Source organism: Mustela nigripes, chromosome 3, assembly GCF_022355385.1.
Source record: "Mustela nigripes isolate SB6536 chromosome 3, MUSNIG.SB6536, whole genome shotgun sequence".
NCBI lineage: Eukaryota > Metazoa > Chordata > Mammalia > Carnivora > Mustelidae > Mustela > Mustela nigripes.
This window is the reverse complement of record NC_081559.1, coordinates 81,141,554-81,169,168: the sequence shown is the minus strand read 5'-3', so window position 1 is coordinate 81,169,168 and position 27,615 is coordinate 81,141,554. Positions and strand designations below refer to the sequence as shown.

The window sequence follows — 27,615 nt, the reverse complement described above, 5'->3', positions numbered from 1 at the left end:
TAATCATGCTGAGCATGCTATATCTGCTTTTTTGGAGAGTGCGTGAGCAGCGGTGGGGCAGGGGGCAAAGGGAGAAAGAGAACCTTAAGTAGGCTCTGTGCTCAGTGTGGAGCCCAACACAGGGCTCAGTATCATGACCTGACCCAGACTCAGCCTTGAGATTTCACCAACGAGCCACCCAGGACCCTCCCCCACACCCCCTACCCCTACCCATATCTGTTTTTAAAATCACTTTATTTGGGATAGAACACAGCACAGAAACGCTTGGACATTACATTCACCAGTTTCATGCCATCTCATTTCCCCAGCTTTTGGCTTCCACAAGAAGAGACTACGAGAAGATCCAGGAAGAGCTGACACGTCTCCAGATTGAGAATGAGGCAGCCAAAGATGAAGTGAAGGAAGTTCTCCAGGCCCTGGAAGAGCTGGCTGTCAATTACGACCAGAAGTCACAGGAAGTGGAGGACAAGACCAGGGCCAATGAGCAGCTGACAGATGAGCTGGCTCAGAAAACGGTTGGGGCATCTGCCTCTGGGGGCGGGACTCTGGGCCGCTGCTCCTGTACTCGATGTTGACGTCTGTTGACAGACACTGTATAGGAAGGCAGCTGGCAGGGTGGTTATTCAGTGTCAGAGGCATTCTTTGAAATCTTCCAGTAACTGAAATACCTCACGTAGGTGACTTTTGTCACTCGTTCCGGAACTGGGGATTGTTTTCTATCCAGGGGTTTTATAACCTTAGCAGGGATGCTTTGTGAATAGTCAAGAGAGTGCAGAACTTAGGAGCCACAAAAATCCTAGCTAACATTGTGACTTTACAACTATGAGACCTTAATTGAGATGTTTAAACTTTGTGAGTATTCGTTCCCGTATCTGTACAATATGGCGTTAATAACAGGCCCCTTTCGATACATGAGAATTAGAGAACGTTGATATAAAGCACTCAGTGAAGGCCTGTGCCTATGCTACAATACCAATAAATTCGTCACAGGTATTATAGTAACAAATGAGCGTGGGTGACCGATGGAAGGTCTGGATGGCACTTCTTGTTTACAGTCTCCTGAATAAACCCATTCCTTCCCCACGACTTCTGGCTGCAGCCAGGAACTGACGGTCCTGGTGGGGAGCTGGTGCTCCCAGGCAAAGACGCTGCCCGCTGTGTGCAGTGAGCTAGCAGCCCCACAGGGCGCGCATTTGGTGAGGTAGCTGGTGGTGCGATGTTTCCATTTTGTCCTTTTCTGCTTGGAAAATAGGTGGTAGGAAGCCGAATGGCTGTAACCGGCTGCCCTTGGCACCTCGGCGCAATGGCCTGGTATGATGGGACTGTGCCCAGCTTGCCTCGTGGAAAACATCCAGTCCTCCCGGGCCCCGCGTGTAGCAGATGGTGCTGGAGAGAGCTCATCTGCTGACCGTAGAGCCGACGGAAAATGCTCCGAATTCTGTGTATTCACCTGCACGAAGGAAGGCTTTTTAAAGGGCTTCCCAAGATGGAAACTCCTGCTTCCGTAGGCTTTAAAAACAGAGCAAAATAAGTGATAGCAATGCCAAAACAAAACCAAAAAGAAGCAGAAAAACAAACCAGAAGTCACCTAGGAAAGGAGACTTCGGCTTTCTCTGCTTACTGTTTTCTGCTGGATCCTTTAATGAGCCTTTCATTTCATTTGCATCTCAAAACAGTGACACATTTTCCCTAATACAGTTCTTATTTTCTGCCAAGCCCAAGTATCACTAGACTGGTTTAGACTACTGTTTCTAGCCAGACCATGGGCAAGGGTGCTAGTATAATAGCCGTGATGGCAGACTTGCCTATGTGTCTTTGCCTGCAGCTCCACAGCTCTGTACTGCAGCAAAATTATTTTCTTTGTTGGCTGAGTGAGTACCAAGACACCAAAGCACGGCTATTCCTCTCGTGTGAAGAGTTCATCAAGTTAGTTGTAAATCTCTACCTTTGGGTAACGTACGTGAGAGACGGAAAAGAGATGGGTATTGATGTTTGGCAATAAAAACGGAGCTACTGCTCTATGTTAAGATGGAGTCTCTCAGCCAGTTTTGAGAAGAGATAAAGTGTATTCAATTCGGCTTCACCAGGAAGATCCCAAGACTTTTTAAAAGTTTTTTTCTAAACACATGAATGGCTCTCTGGGCCTTCCTGACCTGTCTATTATTATGAAGTCAGGTGGGAAATTTTGGAAATGGTCCAGGGAGGAGGTTCGCTTGGATGTGGAAGTGGAGATGCAGGTGGGGATGCTTGGGACCAGGGGGACTGAAACAGAACATGTCGAGGATAGGAAGATGCATTCACGCCTTGTTAACCTGAGGGCTCCTTTTGGACTCTGTTTTTAAAAAACAGTTCACCGCCCTGCAAATCATCATGGGATATGTAGACATAACCTATCAGGCCAAGGCCAAGTCTCCTTTTTATCAAAGACGGCGGTGCTATACTCTAGTTTGACTTTTGTTGAAAGTGCATGACATGATAAAAGAACTCCATCCTGTGTCATGTCGTTATTCTTTGCAATGCAGCGGGTATGAATTGGTGGGCAGCTCTTTTAATTTGCTGTTAAAATGTGTTTTTCAGACGACATTGACAACCACACAGAGGGAGCTGAGCCAGCTACAAGAGCTTAGCAACCACCAGAAGAAGAGGGCTACAGAGATCCTGAATTTGCTATTGAAGGACCTGGGGGAGATAGGCGGAATTATCGGCACCAATGATGTGAAGACGGTAAGCCAGCCCCTCTTTTATCTTGTCTACCTGCTCCAATAATGGTGGGGTCCTAAGCAAGCAGGGTCTGTGTTTTATTCTCCTAAGTATCCAATACTCAGCGTAGTGCTTTGCACCCGCCACGTGCTTGGTAATACTGGAATGAACAAACCAAGGGCTGATTGAATGACTAAGTGAATGATTGGCTGGATTCGGCAGAGGAGAAAAAATTACCTTTCACATACAAGAAACGTCTTCAAATTTTGGTGAGCCTTATGCAGATGGGGTTATTTCTCTAACGTACATGCCAGTGTCACGGGAGTTTGGAATTGGATAGGTTAAGCAATACTTCTAGTCTCAGAATTGTGTTTCTCTTTTTCTGTGAGAACCCAACAGAATGAAAATTCCCCAGCCAATCAGTATGAATTAGGAAAGCTTTCAGCTGAAAGTAATAGGATTCTAACAGTGGCTTAAAAATAAATCCACATTTAATTATTCACAATATGAGAATTTTGTGTAGAATTTGCTATTCGGGTTGTGATCTGCATCACCTGGGAGTCTGTTGGAAGTATAGACTCTAGGGCCACTGCAGACCTACTGAAATTAGAATCTGCATTTTAACAAGATGGCCCCGGTTAGTCTAACCTTTTGATCCAGTGTCTCAACGATGTCAAGGATTCAGGCCTTTTCTTTATTTCCTTTCTGCTTTCATTAGCTTGTTACCTTTCCACATCTGTAGCCTTTTGTCTCATGATAGCAAGATAGCTGCTGTAACACCAACCATCATATCTTCACACAAACACATGCAAGGCAGGATGGGCTGAAAAGGCAGCCAGTTCTCATCAGGAGGAAACTATATCCCAGAAGTCCCTAGTAGATGTCCTCTTATACCTTATTAGCCAGAATTGGGCCATATGGTCTCCCCAAATTGCAAGAGAAACTGGGAAAGCAAAGAGAAATAGTATTGCTGTCACTGGCTTCAGCCAATCGTGATGGATCCTCTAGAGTTGTGCACCTTGGTGCCACTGGTAGCAAGGAAGTAAGGGAGGCGGGGAGAATGGGCTTGGTATGAAATTGTCTGTGAGCTAGGAATCGAGGGACAAGAGAGTGCGTAGAAAGTTATCAGCCAAGAACAATTATCAGTTACCTGCGGTAGGGAGACATAGAGAGCTAAGCTAGAGATATTTTTAAAAATAGCTTTGTAAGAGTATAGTCTGAGAAGTTTTGACATATTATACTCTCATTAAACCATTACCACAGTAAGATCATGAACGGATCCATCGCCCCAACAGTATATGGGACTGTTTCTGGTCTCTAGTCTATTTTATTGATCTAATTGTGATGCTAAAACCACACTGTTTTGATTCCTGTAGTTTTGTAATCGTAACACAGCACCCTTGTACAGAGTAGCCTTCGATACGTGTGGCAGATTGTGGCAAGCCACGGAATGGTATTATATCGCTCAACTTCCACTTCCTGAGCTCCTAAAATCAAATTCTTTGAGGTCAGCCATTTCAAAGGCTGAGTTTTACATCTGTCTGCTTTGTGGGAACACTTAGATTTTGCTGGGATTGTTAAGTACTAGAAAAGGCTCCCCCAATTCTTTCTGTTTATAGACATTTCTGGGAAGCCTAGAAATCCCTTCTTAGATAATATCACAGATCTAGTTTTAGAGTATACGACCTCTTATAAGCCTAATCATTCTTTCATAGAACCTCTATTGTAACTGAATATTTCATGAATCTTTGCGAATGAATCTAATTTTAGTACAGAATTCTCAGATACTATAAGATTAACCCATTCAGCCCCAGTTGGGTGGCTTTATGTTTGGGGATTTAATTTTTAGAAGCATGCGTTGGTACTGAGCTTCCGAGATTTGGGGGATTAAGTGGCCCATGCAATATGAAGGTGGACTTGATTTATGAGAAGTTGGTGCCTGCTGCTGATAACGATAAAGGAAGATATTTTTATGCTACATTCTAAAATAGAGCTGATAAGAAATGCTAATGAAATCAAGGAGTGTCTGGGTACTTCGGCATTAAAAAAAGAGTCTTTACCTTTGGGAATCTGAAGTATGATTGAAATTATTTTTAAATACTTAGCTGGATGTTTTCAAGATATTTTTGGATTCCAGACATTGGATGCCTTAGTTAATTTCATTGATAACTGGTTATTTTCATTGACAATTCTCACTCATAGAGCATCATATTCTTAATCATTATGAGGTCTTTTTTTTTCCCCCACAATTATGATTTATTCGTCAGGGCAATGAGAGCTAATGTGTAGGAGTTGTGTGACTGGGCAATTCACTATACTTATCGGGCTTCATTTTCCTGATTTGTGCAATGACAAGATGAGCCCACATTATCTTACGGGTTGTCAGAAATTACATGAGTTATACATATATTTCTTAGATCTACATTGTGGGCATAGAGAATTGGTTATGACCTCTCAATAGACATAATTCTTTTATCTAAGAAAATGATCAGATCAGGGAGACATTTGTCAGTGACCTTGTTTTTCTTCCTAAAACCCTATTCAGTTCCCACATGGTGACTCCTGGTCATACCCTGGGAAGAGGGGAAAAGATGCCCTCTTTCAAGAATATAACAGGCCCAGACAGCAGGGTAACAGAAGAACCCATATTTCTCCAGTTCTGTCATGTCTTGAAACATTTTCAGAGCCCAGGCAATACTTTGTTTAGTCTACAAAACAAGATGCGGCCACCCAATGATGAGATGAGCCTCGAGTTGACTTTCCCTGGGTTTATTAGTGAACTTCCTCTTCTTATCTTTTTCCTATGTCACCTGGCTTTCTTTAAAACAAAAGTTTCCAGAAGTCTAGGATAGAAAGTTGAGGTATAGTAAATGAAATGGATTGGATTAGTTGCCAGATTTTCTTTTGACTTTGGGTCTGGGTGAAGTACAGGTGAAGAATTTCGGGCAGTTGAGGGGCCCTGGGCTCCAGTAGCATTGGGGACATTTCTATAGCTTGGCCAGTGCGGCAGATACATTTCTGCAGCTCCTGGGCCTGAAATCAGCCCTCATCACCAACAGCCTACATCCCATCAGCCTCTTCGATACAGTCTTGGTTGTGTTGGGGCTGGGGTCTTGCTGCCAAGAAGGCTTGCTTCTCCAATCCCCTCCTGCCTATCAAGCTCTTGGAAACCACCATATCATGCCTGAGCTCTGTACTGCACAAAGAAAATGGACATTTCTGAACATTAAAAAAAGAGAGAACAAAAAAGAAAAAAAGGGACTTCTCATCCCATTCTGACTTTTAGGTATTGGAATGGCAACAGTCACCTTACTTACCTTTTACTTGGCCTAGAAATGGCACCTTGCGCAATCACTCCATGCTCCTGAGCCCTGGGGTGGGTGGGTATGGGGGTGACTCCTATGTAGACAGGGTGGGAGGGGCCGGCAGCATCGCCTTCCCACAGAAAGGCAGCCTTTTCTCCTGGATTAGTCAGCTCTCCTGGATCACGCAGCTTAGTGTGTGCTGTTGGAGTCATTGTCAGACCCAGTGGAGAGTTATAAATAACATTTTACCAACAAACTTGATTCCCCTCTTGAAATAACAGTTTACTGGGATTACTGAAAATTTTGAGTTTACTTTGAATGACTGAGTATATGAACTCATAAGTGGTTAAGATAAAACAAAACCAAAATCAACAAAAACACGACTTTAAAGTAAAACCATTTGTTCAGAGTACCATTTTGTGGGGCAGGGGGGCGGTGTTTCATCAGATTCAAAATCTCCTCTTAGACTTCCTAGGACAAGGGTAGGCTCCAGAAGTTATGGTTCTGGAAAGGGGGAAAAGCATCCAGCTTGCATTTTGGAGGAAACCAAAATGTGTGCTATTTTACTCTTCCCCAATGCACATGGGATCTGGGCATGGAGTACAAAGTGTCCTTGTCTAAAGACAGAGCTGGAAGGGAGGAGGTGTTTATTCCCTTCCCCAAATGCCCTACTTGTTGGTCTGGTGGTGTTTTCCCCAGGAGTTGGTGTAGGTTGTAAACCCCACATCAAAGAGATGGAAATAACTTACCTTTCCACAGAGGCCGGACAAACACACAGGACATACCTGGTGAGCCTAAAGAACAAGCTTCTCCTGTGTGTTCCACGTTGAGCCAATCACAAAGGCAGAGGAACAAAACTGCACTGAAAGGTTGGGGGCGTATCTCACCCCTTCTCTTCATGCCGCTGGGTTGTAAGCAGAAATGCAATGAGAAACTCTTGGTAGGCAAATCGTTACTGGCAGTCAGAATTAGAAGTGGCTCAGCAAGAACCTTCATTAAAATAGGACTGTGGGTTTTCTTGCTGTTAACATAGGTTCTGCTTTGTGTTGATTTGACACCGGTGTCATTTCACAAATCCTGTTGTGGAGTCCTAGGGGAAGGCTGACCCAAAGTTACAGGCACCGATGTAGTCTGGTATACTTCCCATCTGCTACCAATTTTCAGGGTTGATATACGATTCCATATTCCTAGCTCTTAAATTTTTACAGAAAAAAAATCATCATATGATGAGTTAATGACAGCAATAATGACAAAAGTGGGCAGTTATAACGTACTGTGGAACATTAAAACCATATTTGGAATCATTGTCTTAGAACCAATTGAAGCTTCTGTTTGTGGGCTGGGTACTGGACAGCGCTCTTGTGTTCTCCTGAGGGGCTAGGATGCCCTCTGGTGGTTAAAGAAAATATGTGCACGGTTATTTTGCTCCTGATTAATTGCCCTTCAGAGCATGTTTGTGTCTTGAGAGCAAACGGGTTTCTATCCCAAGTATCTTGCTCCGGGTTTTGTTTCCAGTTGAGCTCTGAAACTGAGATGCCAAATATGAGATCATGCAGAAATGCTGGCTTTCAGAATCTTTCTTTCTAAAGGTGGATTTAGATTGTTAAACTCTCAGGTAATTTTATTTATTTATTTGAGAGAGAGCTGGGGGTTGGGGCAGAGCAAGAGAGAGAATGAGTCTCCAGGAGATTCTGCACCGAGCACAGAGCCCGATCCGGGGTTCCATCCCACAACCCTGAGATCACGACTTGAGCCGAAACCAAGAGTCAGCTGCTTAACCGACTGAGCCACCCAGGCACCCCACTCAGATAATGTTAAATAATATAAGCTTGATTCTTATCTCCTTGGAAGGGGCAGGCACACAGAGACAGGGAAATATTGATTGATAGTAAACAAAAAGTCATAGGAAAATCTTCATCTGAAAGGGCATTTGGTAACAGCACATTCTTAATTCAATTTTGTTGTTGTTGTTTAACTGAAGGCTATGTAGAAAACCCTTTTTATTTCAACCTTTGCTTATAGAAGCATATTCAAGACATTGAATTCTATCCAAGACTCACTGAATAGGAGACCATAGAGAACAGAATTGAAATTTTTTTTTTTGTTAAGATTTTATTTATTTATTTGACAGACAGAGATCACAAGTGGTCTGAGAGGAGGAAGCAGCCCCCTGCTGAGCAGAGAGCCCAATGTGGGGCTCGATCCCAGGACTCTGGGATCATGACCTGAGCCGAAGACAGACGGGTTTACCCACTGAGCCACCCAGGCACCCCAGAATTGAAACTTTGATTTGAATTCTTATAGGGACTCAGAGTCACCTTTAAAAACACTAGGCCTTGCAGCTATTCTAGAAATGTAAGGTGCTGGACATTAAACGGAATACCCTTTCAGAGTTATCCTTTTTTTAATCTTTTTAAGATTAAAAAGAAGTGTATCTTCCCTCTGATATCACGTCAGATACCTTTTAATTAATTAATTAATTAAAAATTAATTGCAGTGAAAACCCTGGCTGATTGAGAATGATATTTAATAGAGGTTTTTAATTCAGTCTTCCTGAGGTTTCAGAAAACTTGGGATATATTTATGTAGTGAATATATAGTCACATACAGCTATCATTTTCTGCTTGTGGTCCTATAATTAAGGATTTCTCATCAGAAATCCAAAGACCTTTTGCGGATCCATGGACAGATTTTCGGGGCCCCATGAATCTCCGGCATTTGTAAGTATAGTTGAGTGTGCGCCTTCCTGTGCTCAGTTGGCAGACGTGAATGGAGTCATTGAGGAGGAGTTCACCATGGCCCGCCTGTATATCAGCAAGATGAAGTCAGAGGTCAAATCCCTGGTGAACCGCAGCAAACAGCTCGAGAACGCCCAGATGGACTCCAACAGGAAGATGAATGCCAGTGAGCGGGAGCTGGCTGCCTGCCAGCTGCTCATTTCCCAGGTAGGTCACCCCTTTCCTCCTCATTTCACTCCCTCAACCTCTTGAAATCTGCTTGCCCGGTGCTCTTACTGGGTCTGATGGTGCTTGGTAGGGATAGCTGGTGGACTTTGCTTTATATAAGACTTGTCCAAGGCCTCCACAAACAATTACAGCCCAAGCTTCTGCTTAAGGCTAGACTTCGTTGTGTGAATTACATGAATTACCTTCAGTCCCTCTTAAAGGATGTGTCTACATCTCTCTATCTGTGTACAGACATGTAGGTAGATAGGTAGAGATTATAATGAATGGATGAGATTGGGTGGAAGCTAAAACTCCTATGAGCTAAGGAACATTCCTTCATCTTTTAATCTCTACCAAAGGTCCAACTTAATATGTGAAAACAGAAACTATTGCTGCTACTGCTATTATTAATAATAGTAATAGGTAACATTTTTAAAAAAGATTTTATTTATTTGAGAGAAAGAGCGAACAAGTGCATGCCCACACTGGTGGGGGAGGGGAAGCGGGTGAGGGACAAGCAGACTCCCTAGTGAGCAGGGAACCGGATGCGGGGCTTGATCCCAGGACCCCAAGATCATGACCTGAGCTAAAGGCAGATGCTTAACCCACTGAGCCATCCAGGTGCCCCACTAGTAGCACGTAACATTTTAGTGAGTGTTTACAAAGCTCCCCACACTGCACTAAGCTCTTTACATGCATCATCTCACTTGATCTTTATTGTTTTTGTTTTTATTTTTTTAAAGATTTTATTTATTTATTTGACAGAGGTTACAAGTAGGCAGAGAGGCAGGCAGAGAGAGAGGAGGATGCAGGCTCCCTGCCGAGCAGAGAGCCCGATGTGGGGCTCGATTCCAGGATCCTGGGATCCTGAGATCATGACCTGAGCCGAAAGCAGAGGCTTTAACCCACTGAGCCACCCAGGTGCCCCTCACTTGATCTTTAAAAAAAAAAAAGTCCTGATAGGCAGGTTTTATTATTATTCCTGTTTTTCAGATGACGAAGGAGAGACTCAGAAAGATTAAATACACAGTTCAAAATCCCACAGCCAGCAAAAGGCAGATCAGGGACTCATACCAAAGCATGTGTGCACACAAAGCCGTGAAGGGATTTTTGAGTCCCAGGGCACATTTCCTCTGCTCAGTGAGTCAGGCTGCTCTTCTACCCACTGAAATGGCGTTTTCTTTTTAGTGAGGTGGTTTCAGAAAGCAGCACTTCGTCTCTGGTCCACCACTGATATCTGAGCTTGGTGTTTGGGGCTTGAGACTTCTGGGTGTGTCGCAGTGAGGACTGCTCACTGCCTCAGACCAGGCATTAGAACAGCTGGAATCATTTGCAGGAAATTCATACAAGCACGGAGTGGTGTGTCAAATAATACTGAGAGACTGACAAAAGCATACGTCCTTCTGGTAGGCTTGTAAACAGTAACATGTCATCCCAGAGCCAGCTCCAGCCTTCCCCTCCTTCCGCTGTAGTAACCTGAGAGATGCTAATGAGCACATCAGGTCTCTATTTTATAACCAATGCACTAAGCAAAAATGTACCGTAAATATTATCCAGTGTTGGTGTGTGATCGTGAAATTTATATACATTGCTGAGAAAAGTATAATTCGGCCAGTCCTTTTGGAAAGCACTTTGGGAATCAAAAGCCATAAAAATTTAAGTACTTTGGCCCAGTAATTTCATTTATGGTATTTTTCACTGGTAATGAAAATGCAAAAATTTTATTTTATATGTTTATTTCCTGATTAAAATGTGCAAAGCCTATATGGAAGATGGTGAGTGCGATATTACTTACGTTATAAAAACATAAAATACCCAAACATCTGTTGATAAGATAATGACGTTAAGTTACATGAAAGATTGCTATGCAGCTCTTACAAAAAATTTATAAAACATTGCCATTTGGAAAGAATGACTATATAAACGTAAGTGAAAATGAAAATGCTCAATTATGTGTGTGCTGGGCCTTGCAACTCTATCCAGTATGCATTCATACAGTTAAGACCAAGAATAGTTGATAAGTAGGGTTTATGGGTCGGGGCACCAGGGTGGTTTGTCGGGTGAGTGTCAGACTCTTGATTTTGACTCCGGTCACGATATCAGGGTTGTGGGATGGAGGCCCGCATCAGCTCTGTGCTCTGCACAGAGTCTGCTTGTCCCTCTCCCTCTGCTCCCGCCACCCCCCCGTCCCCAACAAACAAAATCTTAAAAAACAAAACAAAATAAAACTGCTACATGGGTGAAATCTATGCCACTTCTTTCTGGATTTGCTTTACTACTTGACATTTTTATAATTAAAAAAAAAGGGAGAAAATGATCAACCTTAGGGCAGAGTGCCGACACTTCCAAGTCTGATATCCAGGTCACCTCTTGTACTGAGAATATGTGCATTTGGATAGTCCTGCGCCTAACATTTGGAGACTAAGGCAAGAGTAGAAACAGAAGTCCCTGCGTCTGCAGCCCACTGTCTTCTCTTTCCATCTGGGTGCACCAGCCCTTCTGCCCTTCGTGGAAACTGATAGCATTGTGTAACTGTCAACTCTAATCTGTGTGAACTGATGACAGGAGCTGCGGTGCCAGCCCTAGGAGTGGCCTTTATGGCCACTGGAGCAGGGAGTTCCTGGGTTTCTAGTCCTCAGAGTGTGGTCTGGAAGGGGCATGGGTTCCATGGGGCAGGCCTCCTTGGCCTACATGCTCTTTGCTCCGCGGAATGAGTGCAGCCAGAAGACAGCCCTAGTGGAGTGTTTGCAGTGTGGGGCCCAGGACCGAGGCTCTAGTTGCCCAAGTCTGACAGTGACATTGACTTTGGGTATATGAGATCAGAGTCAAGAATATCAGCATATTAGAATGTTAAAGCATAAATGTGTTAGTGCGTTCTCCATTAGCAACAAATACAGCTTTCTGTTGGGTGCTACTTTGTACTGTTAGAATATACACAGAGACAAATATTTAATCATTATTTCTGGGGATTCGAAAGTCAGAGAAACTTTGGCTCTTTACTTTCTGACATGATCTAAAGAATCTGACAAAATCTTTCCAGCAAAAATGCAATTATTTTCTTCATTTACACTCATCCTTTTCATCGGAAGCTGTGCTTATAACCCGACTGCTCTGTGTCCCATTTCCCAGAGGTTGTTTCACTAGATGAGAGCTCAGTCTCCAGGGTTTTCCTGCTTTCATGTGAACGCTGTAGATCTTGAGTTGGGGAGGTGCCTACATATTTCCGTCTGCTGGAAGGGCGCCCTGTCTTTACTTCAGTCAATGAGCTTCCATTCATTCACTGGTTCCACTAATATTTATTAAGCATCGGCTCCATACCCTTCATGGAGCTGACAAGTAAAAAGAAATAGATAAATCTTGCCGAAGTTGGGTACGGTAAGAAAATGTGGGGACCCCAGTGATAAGGACTCTGGGTGGGGAGGGTGGAGCACGTCCTAGGAAGAGAAAATGTAAAATGCAAGGTCTCTCAGACACAGGAATTGGTGTGTGTGAGAGGAAAAGAAAAGACCATATTTGAGTTCTGAAGACAGAACCTAGAGGTGCCAGTTCCAAGAACGAAGCCTCTGCCCAGGACACTGTTTTCTATGAGGAGAAAAACCAGCTTGGGCTTTGGCATCTCACTTAGGCGGGTGGTGGGGAGGGCCGTGGTGATGAGAAGGGTCAGTGCGGAATGAAGCAGCGGAGCACAGGGAGGAAACAGAGGGCCATGTTAGCCCGCGATCACAGATCCCAAGCCGAGGGCAGAATATGCTTTGTTTGGGAGTTGGTCCTCGAAAAAGGGACCCAGGAAGTCCCATCAGACAACTGCAGGCAGGCCGGGTTGCTTGTCCCTCATGCCTCCTTTCCATCTTTTTGTTTATTTAAGCACGAAGCCAAGATCAAATCCCTGACAGACTACATGCAGAACATGGAACAGAAGAGGAGGCAGCTGGAGGAGTCCCAGGACTCGCTCAGTGAGGAGCTGGCCAAGCTCCGAGCCCAAGGTAAGTAATTGACTCCTTTGCAGGTGTTGAGCTCTTGGCCTACATCAGGTACTCTCTAGTTGGCCAAACTCACGACATGTAGTTTTGCTCATTTATAGCCTTTCCAGGTCTCCTGAAAAACAATGGAATAAGTGAGGGAAGGGGGTGTAGTAAAAAAAAAAAAAAAATTAGATAGAATATTGCCCCCGCCCGTATCTGCTCCTCTTCCTATTTCCCTCCATCCACCCCGCTGCCCGAGTCAGTCTTCTCTCCTCCCCCTCTGGCCTCCAGTCTGTTCCCATGACCTGTCCATTTCATCTGCTGGATGCTTGTCTGCATCTGCTCATCTCCACCTTTATTTTCACTATCCTTAATCTTAATGAAGAGTTGTGACTGCATCGTCTAGGGAGGCTCTCAGCCCATCTGCTCCAGGCCAGCCACTGTGCTGCTTCTCAGGGAACTCTTCTAAAAGCACCTTATATCTTGTGCCCAGCCCCATGCCTCTGACCCTTCCATGATGTCCCCCTGCTCTTAATATAAAGTCTGAATTTCTGCCAACGGCTGCCTGCACCCTCCGTCCTTGGAACCAGCTCTTCCCTTTGCCAGACAGCCTCCTGATGCCCTTTGCTTAGGGAAGTGCCTGACACATAGGAAGCACTCCAAAGATAAGAATAAATAGAAAAAATTCAAGAGAGGTAACTAGAAATGCAAAAACTGGAATAGGTTTTAAGAACACATGCATTGCCGTGCAATGGACACACATACCATGAATTGCAATGAAAATTGTTAGAGTTCTTTTAGAAAGCATTTTGAGGATAGGGGCGCCTGGGTGGCTCAGTGGGTTAAACATCTGCCTTTGGCTCAGGTCATCATCCTAGGGTCCTGGGATCGAGCCCCGCATCGGGCTCTCTGCTCAGCAGGGAGCCTGCTTCCCTTCCTCTCTCTGCCTGCCTCTCTGCCTGCTTGTGATCTCTGTCAAATAAATAAAATCTTTTCTAAAAAAAAACTTTTTGAGGATAAATAGCAATTATCATAACACATTCCATACCTTTTGATCCTCAAATCTCAGATATTTGTTGTAGAATTCATTGTATTAGCAGAAGGAAGAAAAGGCAGCCAACCTAAATGTCGAACAGTTAAGCCAGCTATGGGATGTTGTTTGAAAGAACATGTGTTGTTTGGAGGTGAAGTACGTGCAGGCTGTGCAGCCCTGCTTACAAGGCATCCTTAGATTAACGATTGTAGTATGTAATCTTAGCTTTACTGGGTTATAACATCCAGGAATCAATGGATACTTGTGTTCCAAGGCCTGCAGATTAATATTTGAAGTGAAAATTGTTTTGATAGGGTAGTAGGATTGGTGGTGATGCCACCTCTTTTTATTTCCTTTATTGTTAATGTAGTTACTTGCTCAGTAAATACATTTTGTTCCAAATGTCTAGGCAAATTTAGAAAGATCGAGAACACCCTCAGCCCTGCTATGACCTTGTCATGTTTCTTTATGTGATAATGGATGAATGTCAAAGACAGCATGCTCCCCGTAATACTTGGCATTAAAAAGAACTTTTCTCTCTCTCGTAAATGGCTTCTGTAGCGGTGCCCTAAGTAGAAATAAAATAGAGGTGAGAAGATCTAAAATAAAGTGGAACAGACTAGATAGAAAGCGTAATGACTTGCATGACTCTGTTCTAAACCATTTTGCTACCCGCGTCCACCCCTCAGGCTGCTGCTTGCTGGGGGTGCCGGGTGTGTGCCCCTGACCAAGAATAGGCTGGGACAGACTCCCCCTGGAGGTGTGCCATGCACCAAATGTGGGGCCTTCCTTTTTAATCTGGAGTGTGTTATTTTTTGTTTTCTTTGTTCTTAGATTTTTTGTTCTTCTGCTCTAGATTCTTAGAGAATAAACAGCGTCCTGATGGGAGGTAAATTAGCTCTTTCTGGAACTCTAATAGTGGCATTGCATCCAAACGCTTCTCAACTTCACAGAGTGCTTTCCAATGTGCAGAGCAGGTTGTTATACCCTGCTGCAGGGGTTTCTCACCAAGGCCAGGGGAGAGGTCAGACCCAGCCCGGTCAGTTCCCTCCTAGAGTGGCCCACTTCTAAGTCAGCACCCTGGTCCCCACCGCCGCCCCTCGCACTGGAGTGGGCAGCCTCCATCGGCCTGAAGTCTCGCCTGGGTAGCCTGATCTTGGATAGCGTGGTTGTAATTGGTCATATAAGTTCTGTTTCACTCCATGGCCATTCTTCCTTTTTTTTTTTTTGTCTTTTGTCTTTTTAAAAATATGTTTACTTTTGGATGTGAGTCCCGCCAGTTAAATCTTCAATCATCATTTAAAATTCAAAACAGAAAAAATGCACGAAGTCAGCTTCCAGGATAAGGAGAAGGAACATCTGACGCGGCTGCAGGACGCAGAGGAGATGAAGGTGTGTGCGCGGCCCCTGCCCCAGAGCCCAGCGTGCATTTGGACTGCGTTTTCTTACTCTAGGAAAATCTGTCTCCTTCAGAGACTTGTGTGGCCATGTAGGAGGGAGGGACTGGTGCCGGCCGTGGCACACTGCGGCCTGGCACAGGACCGAGAGGAAGGTGGAGGTGTCCAGAAGTCCGGTAGTCATGCTGCGTTAGTCTGTGCTGATTCCCTCTTCCTGGGGAAGGGGAGGCAGCAGCCCCCCCCGGTCACTGTGTGGGCCGCACTGCTGTGCTGAACTGCCAGAACATGTCTTCCCTTGACCTTTTTAAAGCACTCCAGATTTGGATTGCCGTGTACCATAGAGATGTTTATTTTTGGCCACATGTAGAATGGTGAAGGAAAATGTAGGCAAAATAATTGGGAAAGAAGCTTTGTGGGTGAATAAAATGAGATAGGAGAGGATGTAGGATTTTGATTCCTTTAGGCAAACTGCTTGTCCCTTTGGGTGCAAGGCCACAGGTAAAATGGGGGGCGCCTGGATGGCTCAGTCGTTAAGCATCATGACCTTTGGCTTAGGTCAGGACCCCAGAGTCTTGGGATCGAGCCCCGCACTGGGTTCCCTGCTTGGTGGGAAGCCTGCTACTCCCTCCCACTCCCGCTGCTTGTGTTCCCTCTTTCATTGTGTCTCTATCAAATAAATAAATAAAATATTTAAAAAACAAAAACAAAAAAAGCCGTGCCCACGGCATGAGCCTCTCCAGGCTCACCCTGATGGGCCCTCCTCCGCGTGTCACGTCCCTTTGGTGAAGAGGTCTCCTATAAACGTCACCATAAATCTGGGCAGTGCTTAGGGCAGGGACAATTCTCTGAATTTGACAGGGGAGGAAGTGTGGCTCACGTGGGTTAGGTGGTTTGTCTGCGGTCACCTGGGTGTATTTAGTAAGAGGTCTGTGCCCTCTGGCTGACCTGGTGAGAGAAGCCATGTGGCTCATGTGAGCTGTAGGGGGCCCCGGGAGAGATTTTTATTCAATTAATGGACCGATAAAACCCCTGCTGGGTTTTATCATAGATCTTCGGGTTTTGTTGTGCCAGTAAAGCAAGGCAGGTTCTGGGGGCCCCAGTTTTGGGACCTGACAGCTGAGGGACGTAGAGTAGGAGGCAGAAGCAATCCAGGGCTTGTCATGGCGTGGGCTGCGAGCCAACGAGTGGATGACACATTTCTCTTGGCCTGGCTTGCAGAAGGCGCTGGAGCAGCAGATGGAGAGCCACCGGGAAGCTCACCAGAAGCAGCTGTCCAGACTTCGGGATGAAATTGAGGAGAAGCAGAAAATCATCGATGAGATTCGGGAGTGAGTCGGCCCAGGAGCTCTCGGGACGCGGGGGTGGGCATGGCTCTCGGGCCAGCCTGGAAGGACGCAGCTTTGAGCCCAGTGCTGCCCTCCTTGGCCTGCGGGCTCTGTGTCCTGCCCTGTGCCGCGGCAGGCTGGATGCGCAGCTTCCGACATCTGTCCTCCCATCTGGAGCTGAGCCTCTGGGGGCTCTGGTGGGGCAGGTGGCAGGCGGGCGCAGCCACCCTTCCTCGTCCCCCGGGAGTCGGGGTCATGTTGGTGACTCAGCTGGGCAGACACATGCCCTCATAGGTGGCGACACTGTTTGTATGAAATTATATATGAAAATATACAACGAACCCCCCTGCATTGGTCCTGACTCAAGGGTTCCGATAGGCTGAAACATACTCCAAAGGAAATAGTCAGCCCCTGCTGCCTCCTCACCCATCACGGAAATGCTCCCCACACAGCCCTGAGCTGCCTGGGCACATGCACACGCTTCTCAGGGACCGCGTCTGTGCTCGTGGACCTGTGGCTTTGCCAGGATGGTGTCACTGCAGCTCATCTCTGCTGTCACCCCCCCCCAGGGCCATATTCCCATCCCATCACTGCACCTCAAGAACCCCTGCTCCGCAATGACCTTCCCCTCCTCCTCTCTTACCTTCCCGCCTCGCTGTCAAAACAAGGTAGCAAGCCGGCGAGTGCCTTCGGGATCCTCTCCTTGAGGGTTCTTATGTTTTTGCACAGTGAGAGCATTGGCAGTTTTTGAACCTGTTTGCAGAATAATGTTTTTAAATGACCCTAAATAAAAGACGAGGGAAAACCAAGAAAACCAGTTATGTTGAAATATAGTCCCATCCACTGACGCCCCCACCCTCATTCCCAACATCTAGACCCAAGCCTCCCGCCATGCCCACGTTCTGAAGATGGAGAACTGCATTTCTGTCTGGGGAGCAAGGCCAGGTTCCGTGAGCTTCTTAGGGTCGCGCTGCTAAGTAGGAATCAAACTGGAGTTAGAGTTTAATTCTCCAGGCTACTGATCCGAATCTCTCTTCGTTGTGTGCAAGCCGCTCCCACAGCGTATTTGCATTTTGAAAGAGGAGAATGGTAATGAAGCAGAGTGTAAGTGGTGTGATCTGGGCTCCGTCCACACTGTCTACCCAAGGCAAGTCCTTAGCATCGTCTTTGCCTTCCTCCTCCTCCTCCTGGACCACCCCCGTGCTGCTACTCATGTTGTTCTTTCCCCTTCAAGCGTGTCCTGTGTTCTTTATTCTGGTTAATCACCCTTGACATGTTCAGCCGGAGGGGAACGGGGGGAGGGAAGGAACGAGGAAGGCGGGCTGGTGAATGAGTGAGTTGACGAGAAGCTTCCTTGGCCTGCGCCTTTCAAACGACCCTGGGTTCTCCTTCAGATGGGTAGAATCTGTTCCTTTACGGACGCACAGGCACGGCCACACAAAAGGTTTTATAAATACTGCATGCAAGTGTTGGCCAAGTGCCCCCAACCAGATGGCAAGTTTCTTTTTTTTGCCGCAGACCCTGGGCTTTCTTTGTATTTCCTCTCTCTGTACCCACTCCTTGCAGACTCCACACAGCGGCACTGTCCCTGTGTCGGCCAGGAATTTGGACTTAGGAGATGTTTTCAGGTGATTGGACCGGAGAGGAAGGGAAGGGTACAATGGGCAGATAAGGTTTCCTGAGTGGGTGCGTACATGCCGTCTGTAGGGCAGACAAAGCAGAATTCTTCTCACTGTGCTTTCTTTCTCTGTTTTAAAATATCAGCCCTTTTCCTAGCTCATTATTTTCCCCCCAAAGCTCTTGCACAAGCCAACTATAAATATATTCTCAAAGCCTTATGTTTCATGCCTCTGAGATGTTCCCAGAAATTAGTTTTCACTTGGGCAGGGAGGAAGCTGTGAGGTTGTTCTCTGATCCCTCAAAATCCTCCAGAATTGCCGCCTTTATTGCACAGAACTAATGGGGTTGGAACAGAACCACATCTTTAGCTGGGTGCCTCAGAATTTCAGATTCATGTGCCATGTATTGCTTTCCCCCTCCATTTCAGTTTGAATCAGAAATTGCAACTGGAACAGGAGAAGCTCAGCTCTGATTATAACAAGCTGAAAGTGGAGGACCAAGAAAGGGAAATGAAACTGGAAAAGCTCTTGTGAGTGCACGTTAAATATTTCCTCTGTTCTCTCTCCTCCCGCTGAGTCTTAGGGAAGTCTACTCTCCTGACTCCGATTCCTCAATATTCTGGGTAGGTCGGGCCTATGTGACAAGAGTGCCCACTCGTGTGAGACAGTTGGTACTGTTGACATATCCATAGGTGCAGATGGTATCTGGAACTCTCTGATGCCCCTTGGGTTCATGATTCCTTTTTGTTTTTTTAGATTGCTCAATGATAAACGGGAACAAGCCAGAGAGGACCTCAAAGGGCTGGAGGAGACGGTGGTACGTCAGCATGTTTCCCAACTCGCTTCAGTCCCAAAAACCCAATTAATTTGTGATGAGTTGAATTTGTGTATTCTGAAACTTGTTCTGTGCCCATCGTTTTCACATACCATTTTAGACAAAATATTTAGGCAAATACCGTATATTTAGACATTAAGACAAATACAGACATTTAGATAAAATGTCCTGTGGAAAAGTGAGGATTGTAGAATTTATTCCCCAGCTCTTGATACCATGATTGTCTGTCCATCCATCCATCCATCCATCCTTGCCTCCATGCTTAGTGCTGTAACTAGAGGCCCTGAGCGAGAATTAAACTGACCTGAAGATCCGTGCCTGAATCTTTACTGACTTTGAACATTGTGACTTATTTCCATTCAACATGCAAGAGCACCTACTAAGGGCTGGTGTTCTTCTAGGTGCTTAGGTTGTATCAGTAAATCACAAAGATAAGATCCTGGCCCTTTTAAGCATGCCTTCAGCGGGGGTGGGGAGACAGACGTGAACATTAGGAAGGAAATCATGACCTCCATTACATGGTTATAGAAAGTGCAAAGGTCCCACAAGGTGGTGACATTTGAGCAGGGACTTGAAGCAGGTGAAAGACTAAGCCATGGGAATGTCGGGGGAGGGGCCTTCCAAGCAGAGGCAATAGCCTATGCCAAGGCCCTGAGGTGAGCCTGGAGTTGGCATGTTGGAGAACAGCAGGAAAGTCAATGATGCAGTGAGGAGACAAGAGGTAGGCACGGAAGGGTCAAGGCAAGAGAAGCTGTAGGCCAGGTAGGGCCTTGAGGCATGCAGGTTTTGGGGCACAAGAGTGACAGATCAGAAAGTCTCATCATTTGAGATCCTGCTTGGTTTTCTCCATCCTGCATCTGAATTCATGAGGTTTATCTGCTCTGGTTGACTTCCATTTCAGCTGCTCTGAGGGTGAGGACTCTTGAGAGCTCTGCAAAGTGCCACACAGCGTGTGTTTGAAGACAGACTGTCCCAACAGAGCCTCATAATTTGATGAAAGCATGTCAGGTCACTTCATATGATAAAACAATAGAGAGACTGTTGTTGGGATGTAGTCATACTTTTTGTTGTTGTTGTTTAAGATTTATTTATTTATTTGAGAGAGAGTGAGAGCACGCAAACACAAGTAGGGGTAGGGGCAGAGGGAGAGAGAATCCTTGAGCAGACTCTGTGCCAAGTGCGGAGCCCCACATGGGGCTCAATTTCAGAGTCCCGAGATCATGACCTGAGCTAAATTCAAGAGCCAGCTGCTTAACTGACTGAGCCACCTAGGCGGCCCTGATACAGTCATATATTTTGATTCCATTTGTGTTGTGTGAATTTATGTGGGACAGCCTCCCAAGAACCTGGTGACTCCAGGCCGTAGGCAAATTGTTACTCAGGGCTGGACCTGACTGTGCACTCTGTTCCCGGGCTGTTGTTAGTTGTCCCTCAAAGCCAGGTGAAGGGACAGGGCACCATCCGCTGAGAACAGGAGTAAGAGGACTGTGGCTCAGAGGGTTTTGGGCCATTCCAACATGGCAGAGAAGCTGGTGGATGACCGGCTGGCTCTAGGGGGAAACCAGATGAGGCCCTAACGTTGCCTCTTCTATGTCTGTTTTACCGGAGAAGTAATACCCACAGTTACAGATGATTCTAAAAATTCAGAAAAATATTGAAATTTAAAATGTTACTGTGTCCCACTAGCCAGAGATAAGTGACATTTCAGTACCTTCCACCCAATTACCCTCCCCCAACATCCCTGACCCTTCCCACCTGGTGCATACTCACCCATAGGGGACAGACCCACTGACACGCTGGCTCCCTTCCTCTCTTGCTGTCAGCTCACTACTGGCACACCTCGCTCACATCCACGTTTGAAACCCCAAATCCGATCCCCACAGCTGGTGTCATTTTAGACTTGGATATTTTCACTCAACCTGCTTTTGGAATCCACCCCAAGCTGTAAATGTTCTTCGGCAACAGGCTCGCTGCCCTTGGCTGACCTTATTTGAACTCTCCATAGCTCAAGGTCTCTTCTGGCTTCTTGAGTATTTGGGTGGGAGGGAGGGTGGAACCTGCCGTGCAGGGGTTGGAGTCTGAAGCCCACTGCAGGGGTTGATGTTGGAAGATGTGGAGGGTGTCTTGGGGCCCGAGGCAGCCATCTTGCTTTAACAGGACACTTGGGACTCTAGGGCTGGACCTCTCCTGCTGTGTTAATGGGCCTTGTGTTTTCACCTCTTTGGGCTCGCCTTTGCTGTCCCCTCTGACAGGAAGCTGAGCCCGGAGCATTTACACAGAGGGCAGTGGCCTGTGACAGGGAACATTTCAGGGAAGTGAGTCAGATGCGGTGAAGAAATGATGGTATCGTGGAGGAAAATTCATTGCTGTGGGAAGCCAAATGCTAGCTACCTAAGTTTAAATGTGCAATTTGCAAATTGTTTTAAAGGTTTTTAACCACCCCTCCTGTACTGCTGATTTCACTTAAGAACAAACAAAAATGAGGTAAAGATGCCAAATCCAGGACTCCATAGTATTTTGTATTTAGGCCCCAAGGAGATGCCTGGCCCTTTGACAAGGGACCCGTGTCTTGTCTTCTCATTTCCCTTTGGTGTGTTGGCTTTTTTATGGAAAATGTTTACTATGGTTACAGTTGAATAAAATCTCTGAGAGAGAGAATTCAGAGCAGCAGCTTGAGGTGGGTGGGGGAGCGCTGAGATCCTTGGGCAGGGGCTGGAACAGCATGTCTGTGTAAACATGAGCATGGAGCCGCACCCCTGCCCCTGCCCTGGAAGGCAACTGGGCCTCGCACAGGTGTGGTGTGCACTGTGTTCATAGTAATAGGCCTGTTTGGCTTCCTGCACCAACTCATTTGCCTCACCTGAGGAAGCAATTGACTTTAGGTGCTTCTTATTTCAACACAGAATTGCAGACTTGGACCCAGTAACAAGACTTAAATTAACATAGAAGCTTAGTGTTTCCATGGCTATATAGCCTGTTTTAATTCCTTGTGAGCACGGGCGAACTGCATCCCTTGACATTCTGTGTTAAGAGTAGGTCAACTAAGACAAATTGGGAAGTTCAGATGCAAGTTTATCTCTCTTCTCCCTCATGGGGAAATATCTTGGAAGGAACTAATTGCATCTCCAGTAGTAAGAACATGGAGACTTGAATGAGAGGAACTATTTTGGTTTTCTGATCTTGTTAACAAAGGTCACCAGGTTTGCCTTGTCTTTGCAGTCTAATTCTTTGTAGAAAATAACTCAAAATGAAGGGGAAAAAAAATGCCCCTAAGAAGTTGATTACAGTGTAACAGTATTATGACAACAAAGGGAAACAATAAAACCTACCAAAGAAATGACTGTCAAATATGGTGCATCAATAAGTTAATACTAGCTAATGTTTACTGAGCACTTACAATGTGCCAGAAACTATTTTAAGAGTTTTATAACAATTAACACATTTAATCTCGACGACTGTGAGGCGACTACTAAATTTATTCTCCTCTTACAAATAAGAGAGCTGTGGCACAGGAAGGCAAGGTAGGTTGCCCAGGGTTACGTGGGTAGAAGGCCCACTACCTACCTCATCCATGAGCTGGAGTGACGTCAAGCCAGTGCACACGGCCCAGGGCCAGAACCGGGGCGTGGAGATATGAAAAATGTCAGTCTGCTATGATGGGAGAGATTGTGGGTAACTTTCCATTTAGACTTGCAGGCATTTTGTGCAATGCGTACGTGATAAATTAGGGGAATAAAAGAATCCATCCTGATATAACACAGCCAACTAGGAATTTTTGTGAGAACTTTTATAGGTTTTTGTGAGAAATTTTTGGGTTAACTTTTGTAGTTGAGGGGAGAGGAAAAGTTCTATTTAGAACACCACTAACAAGTAGGCTCTGTTCCATTTTAGTTCATGGTTTGAGCTCCCAGTCTCTGCCCCTGGGGGTAGTCTTGAGACAGATGGAGGGGGTGGACATATGCTGTGGGAAAGTGTGGGAGCCCTGTGGCCTGGATGGCAGGCTCGCAGAGCAGGTGGGATCCGTCTGGGTCGTTGGGGCCACCGGACGGTCTGGCGCCATTGTGTCCTGAATTCAAGGTGTCTCCCCCACTGTAGTGACATTTTCACTATCTTCCCTTCCAGTCTCGGGAACTGCAGACTCTGCATAACCTCCGGAAACTCTTTGTCCAGGATCTGACTGCCCGGGTTAAAAAGGTGAGTTCTATTTTCTGCGACCAGGACTGAGAAGAAAATATGGACAGAAAGAATCATTTTCCATTGAAATATCACTTTCTTAAATTGGGGCTGGTTTTGCTTAAAAATTAATTACTTCATGCCAGAAAATGTATTCAAAGAATGTACTGGAGGCAAAAAAGGAAAAAAAAAAAAGTACTTGGGAATATTTTTCCATCTGATTTTTTTCTTCTTAGTAAAAGGAAGTTATAATCCTTTCCCTGGCCTTTCATTTCAAAGGCACACACACCTATCTAGCTGCAGTGTGAGAGCTGACGTGTGTGATGGGTTGAAAATCCAGGGGATCCCGTCAGGCAGGGCTGCTCTGAAGCTTGGTGAGCAATGCCAGAAACCCGGAGAAGTTAGAGGCAGGAGCCTCCCATTTGCCCAGGAGGGGCTGTCAGGGGCTGGGTCAGAGCGCATGAAGCGCTTAAACCTGTGTCTCATTTGCTCTTCCTGGCAACCGTGTACATGGTCCTTACTGTTCGGTTCTATCTTAGTGGAGACAGGCTCAGAGGTTAAGTATCCTGCCCAAGGTCAACAGCTGGAAGAGCTGGAGATAGACTGGAATCCAGGGCGTGTGACTTCTGACTCTGGGCTTCGGGGATCCTCGTGCCTCCCACAGGGATCTTGGGGAGTCACCGTGTGGTGAATCCCAGAGCAGCGTGCAGAAGTTTCAGGAAGGAGGCAGAGGTGGGAGCAGCAGGGGACTGCTCTTTTCAACATGTTTAAGTGTGATAGAGGAGGGGCAATGCGCCGTAGCCAGCGGTGTGGTAGGATGGAAGGAAGGTGTATTTAAAAGTGTGCACGTGTGTGTGCACGCGTTTGTGTGTGAAGGAGCTGAGGGAAAGGGGTGAAACGTATACAACAAAAGAGGGGCTGATGGGGTCCGACCTGCATGGACAGAAGTCACAGCATGGTTGGGTGTGTCAGGCTTGGCAAGGGGAAGGGATACAATTTCCCGAAGGGCAGTAGTGGAGAGTGGGGGTGGAGACATTCACAGGACAGTACATAATTGTGGAAAAGTGCATCCGACTACTTTGATCTTCTCGGTTAATGTGGAGGTTCTGTCCTTGATGGAGAGGGCAGGAAGACAATGGAGAGGCCCCACAGCCTAGAGAAGGCTCAGGCAGCCGGGGGTGGGGTGGGGGTGGGGGGGCGGTGGGGGACATTTGTCAGGGATGAGTGAAAGCATTGCTGAGCAGTGCTGAAAGCATGCTGAGTGTCCAACTGAAGGTCAGAGCCTGGATTTGCCGTGGCCCCTGACAGAATGGTTCCAGGCCTGGAAATGAAAATAAAGGAAGGTGGAGAATGATAGGGGAGGTTAAGGCCTGAAGGGCAGCAGTGGGACAGGCAGGTCGTGAGCAGTCATCAAAATAGAAATGACGACCAGACCTAGACCAGGTAAGAGGGAGAGGCGAGAGCAGAGGGGTTGGAGAGGGAGACTGCAGAGGTAATGGCAAGAACTGGAAATGCTCAGTCAGAGGGAGGAGGGGGTCCAAGGGAGCTAAGATTGGGCTTCCCTGATTTCAGGATATAAAACTCTTGCCCTACTGGTAAGGACCTACTGGTAGACCAGTGGCTTTCAGAATGTGGTTATCTGGCCTGCAGCTTTGGCATCACTGGGCTGCTCACTAGACATCACTAGACATGCACATTCTCAGACGCCCCCCCCGCCCCGCCCAGGTCCACTGAAGCAGAGACTGGGGGTGGGGCCCAGCAATCTGAGTTTTAACAAACCCTCCTCTGGGCAAATTTGAGAACCCCAGATGTAGGCAGAAGAGACACGGGTTTGAGATCTGCACGCACCCGTTTCCTCTCAGAAGAAGGAGGGAAGATGATCTTCTCTGTAATCAGATGCAGCACATTCTGAGCTCTAGGATATTTGCACGTGTGTTTTCTCAGTTGACCTCCTGGCCCAGAAGGGCACGTTTTGTCCATCTCAAGATCTAATGAATTTCAAGAGTTTATCCACCAGCAGCGCTCAGAAGCTGTGACTAGTCAAGATGGATTCATTAACTAATTTCATGGGATTGGAAGCTGAAGGGACAAGCAATGGCCACTGAGACGTCCCAGTAGGACCATAGGCACTTGCCCAACAGCTTGGTGACTTAGCTTAGTTGGGATGTTTGAAATCAGGCTTAGATCTTGGGTTTATGTTTTCACACTGGTTCTTCTTGAGTTTTGATTGTCCCTTTTGAAAAGGGAAGTCTGTTTACCCACCTGCAAGGGAGAGGTGAATTTCACAGAGAGAACTAATCTGTATCTTCCAAAGGAAGATGGGGAGTTTTATTTTGTTTTCAATTCTCTATAATGCTCAGAAAACCCTTGACATCAACCAAAGGAATTCACTGGCAAGGTCACTAAGTCTCAACTTTTAGAACCTCTCTTTATTTCCACTTCCAGAATAACCATTGGTGGGATTGGGGGTAGTGGTTTTTTATAAAGAAGAACTAGAATGTGGTCCAGTTTATACTGGGGCTGGGGCCGGAGGGAGCCTGCAGGCCCACTGACCCCTGGTGGTGTTGCAGAGCGTGGAGCTGGACAGCGATGACGGAGGGGGCAGTGCTGCCCAGAAGCAAAAAATTTCCTTCCTGGAGAATAACCTGGAGCAGCTCACGAAGGTTCACAAACAGGTAGGAGAGTTGTGCCAGCTTCCTGTGTTTCCCTTACTATGTTGGGAAGAAACCCCACTATATCTAGCCACAGTTCCAGGAGAAGGCTCTGCATCACCAGGGGAGTCAGACGGGTCCTCGGAGTCCTTTAATTAGTCTTGAGTGACTTCCCTTACATATAAAAGTCTTTTATCTAAGCCAGATGGAAGTAATGGAGTTTGAGCTCCAGGTTTTGGGAAGTGGGGTGTTCAGAACCCTGCCTTATCATCGTGCCTCCAGTCCCAGCACTGGACCCACAGGGCACAGAAGGCAAAGTGAATTCCACCAAGCTGGTTCAGGTCCCTTATTTTTGCAGCTGAAGAAACCGGCTGAGAGAGGAAGTGATCTGCTTTATTTTCGCTCTGCTCTGTTGCCCTATTTTCTGGGCACCCTCTTTGGTTCTTATGAGGCTCTGGAGTTTATCGAGAGGGACAGCAAAGTGCATGGCCAAATCTACTGGCGATCGAGGCAGTTGTTTGGCTCCTTTCTGTATAAATACTGGAATGCTCATGTTTCCCCTAAATCCTAAAGATTTGGAATGTGATAAAAATGGTCCCACTTGTTGGACTGCATGGCTAAGGGAATGCTCTCTCTTGGGCCTACGTCCCTCAGCATTACCTAGGATGGTATTTTTCCCCAAAGGTAGGATGACAGATTCAATATGGTTGAAGTCATTCAAGCAAATTATTGATGAGAAATACAGAAACAGAAACTGTAGTCTGAGTCACTAATGTGAAATAGGGCCCTGAAATTCATTAATTATTTTATTTGTGAATTCAGTGAATGTTTTATTAACCATTAAAAACCTGCTCTCTGCCAGGCGCTGGATCTGGTAAAGAAAGCAGGTGTGGCCTCAGGATAGGTAATGTTCATAGGACACTTTCTGATTTTCAAAACTTTTTCTGGATCCACTGGGATTTGCACAATGGTCTTCTTATATACTCTCCTTTTTTATAGGGGAGAAACCTGAGATGTGTAGGGGTTAGATGACTTACCAAGTCAGATGTCAGGAAATAATAGAGCTAGCTCTTGAGCCTTTTTTAATCTTTTTTAACCCAGCGCAAGCCTGTTGCTTCTTTTTCTTTCTTTTTTAATTTTTAAAAACATTTTCCTTCATTTTATTTTTGTAATTTGTATTTATTTTTAATTCCATAATTAACATATAGTGCTGTTGTTATTTTCGTTTTGGTTTTTTTTTTTAAGATATTTTTTATTTATTTGACACAGAGAGAGAGAGGTCACAAGTAGGCAGAGAGGCAGGCAGAGAGAGAGAAGGAAGCAGGCTCCCTGCCAAGCAGAGAGCCCGACGCGGGGCTCGATCCCAGGACCCTGGGATCACGACCAGAGCCGAAGGCAGAGGCCTTAACCCACTGAGCCACCCAGGTGCCCCCCTGTGTTATTTTCGGAGGTACAATGTATCAGTTCAGCAATCCTGTACATTACTTAGTGCTCATTACCATGAGTGTTCCCGTAATCTCCTTCACCTCTTTCACCCATCCTCCCCCACACCTCCTCTGGCAACCACCAATCTGCAGCCAGACCACCCTGAACGTGCTCAGTCTCACCTGTCGCTTCTTAACAGAGGGTCTTAAGTAATAAGAGAACGAGCAATGTCCCAGAATCACCTG

General features: G+C 46.1%; 1 protein-coding gene and 1 long non-coding RNA gene across 2 annotated transcripts in view; one reads left to right on the top strand and one right to left on the bottom strand.

Moving 5' to 3' along the window:
* KIF5C (kinesin family member 5C) overlaps nucleotides 1-27,615 on the top strand; it is a 153,652-nt gene that overhangs the window by 111,033 nt on the left and 15,004 nt on the right. Inside the window, exons 14-23 of the mRNA XM_059394320.1 lie at nucleotides 309-515; nucleotides 2,578-2,724; nucleotides 8,762-8,950; nucleotides 12,816-12,933; nucleotides 15,261-15,337; nucleotides 16,561-16,670; nucleotides 18,715-18,816; nucleotides 19,043-19,103; nucleotides 23,244-23,315; nucleotides 25,865-25,969. Coding sequence (XP_059250303.1) covers nucleotides 309-515; nucleotides 2,578-2,724; nucleotides 8,762-8,950; nucleotides 12,816-12,933; nucleotides 15,261-15,337; nucleotides 16,561-16,670; nucleotides 18,715-18,816; nucleotides 19,043-19,103; nucleotides 23,244-23,315; nucleotides 25,865-25,969 — 1,188 coding nt within the window. The remainder of the gene's footprint in view (nucleotides 1-308; nucleotides 516-2,577; nucleotides 2,725-8,761; nucleotides 8,951-12,815; nucleotides 12,934-15,260; nucleotides 15,338-16,560; nucleotides 16,671-18,714; nucleotides 18,817-19,042; nucleotides 19,104-23,243; nucleotides 23,316-25,864; nucleotides 25,970-27,615) is intronic.
* LOC132013899 (uncharacterized) lies at nucleotides 12,944-21,107 on the bottom strand. Its single transcript, XR_009403135.1, has 3 exons — nucleotides 20,892-21,107; nucleotides 17,311-17,420; nucleotides 12,944-13,045 (listed from the first exon to the last, which is right to left on the bottom strand). It is a non-coding gene; the product is annotated as an uncharacterized LOC132013899 (long non-coding RNA).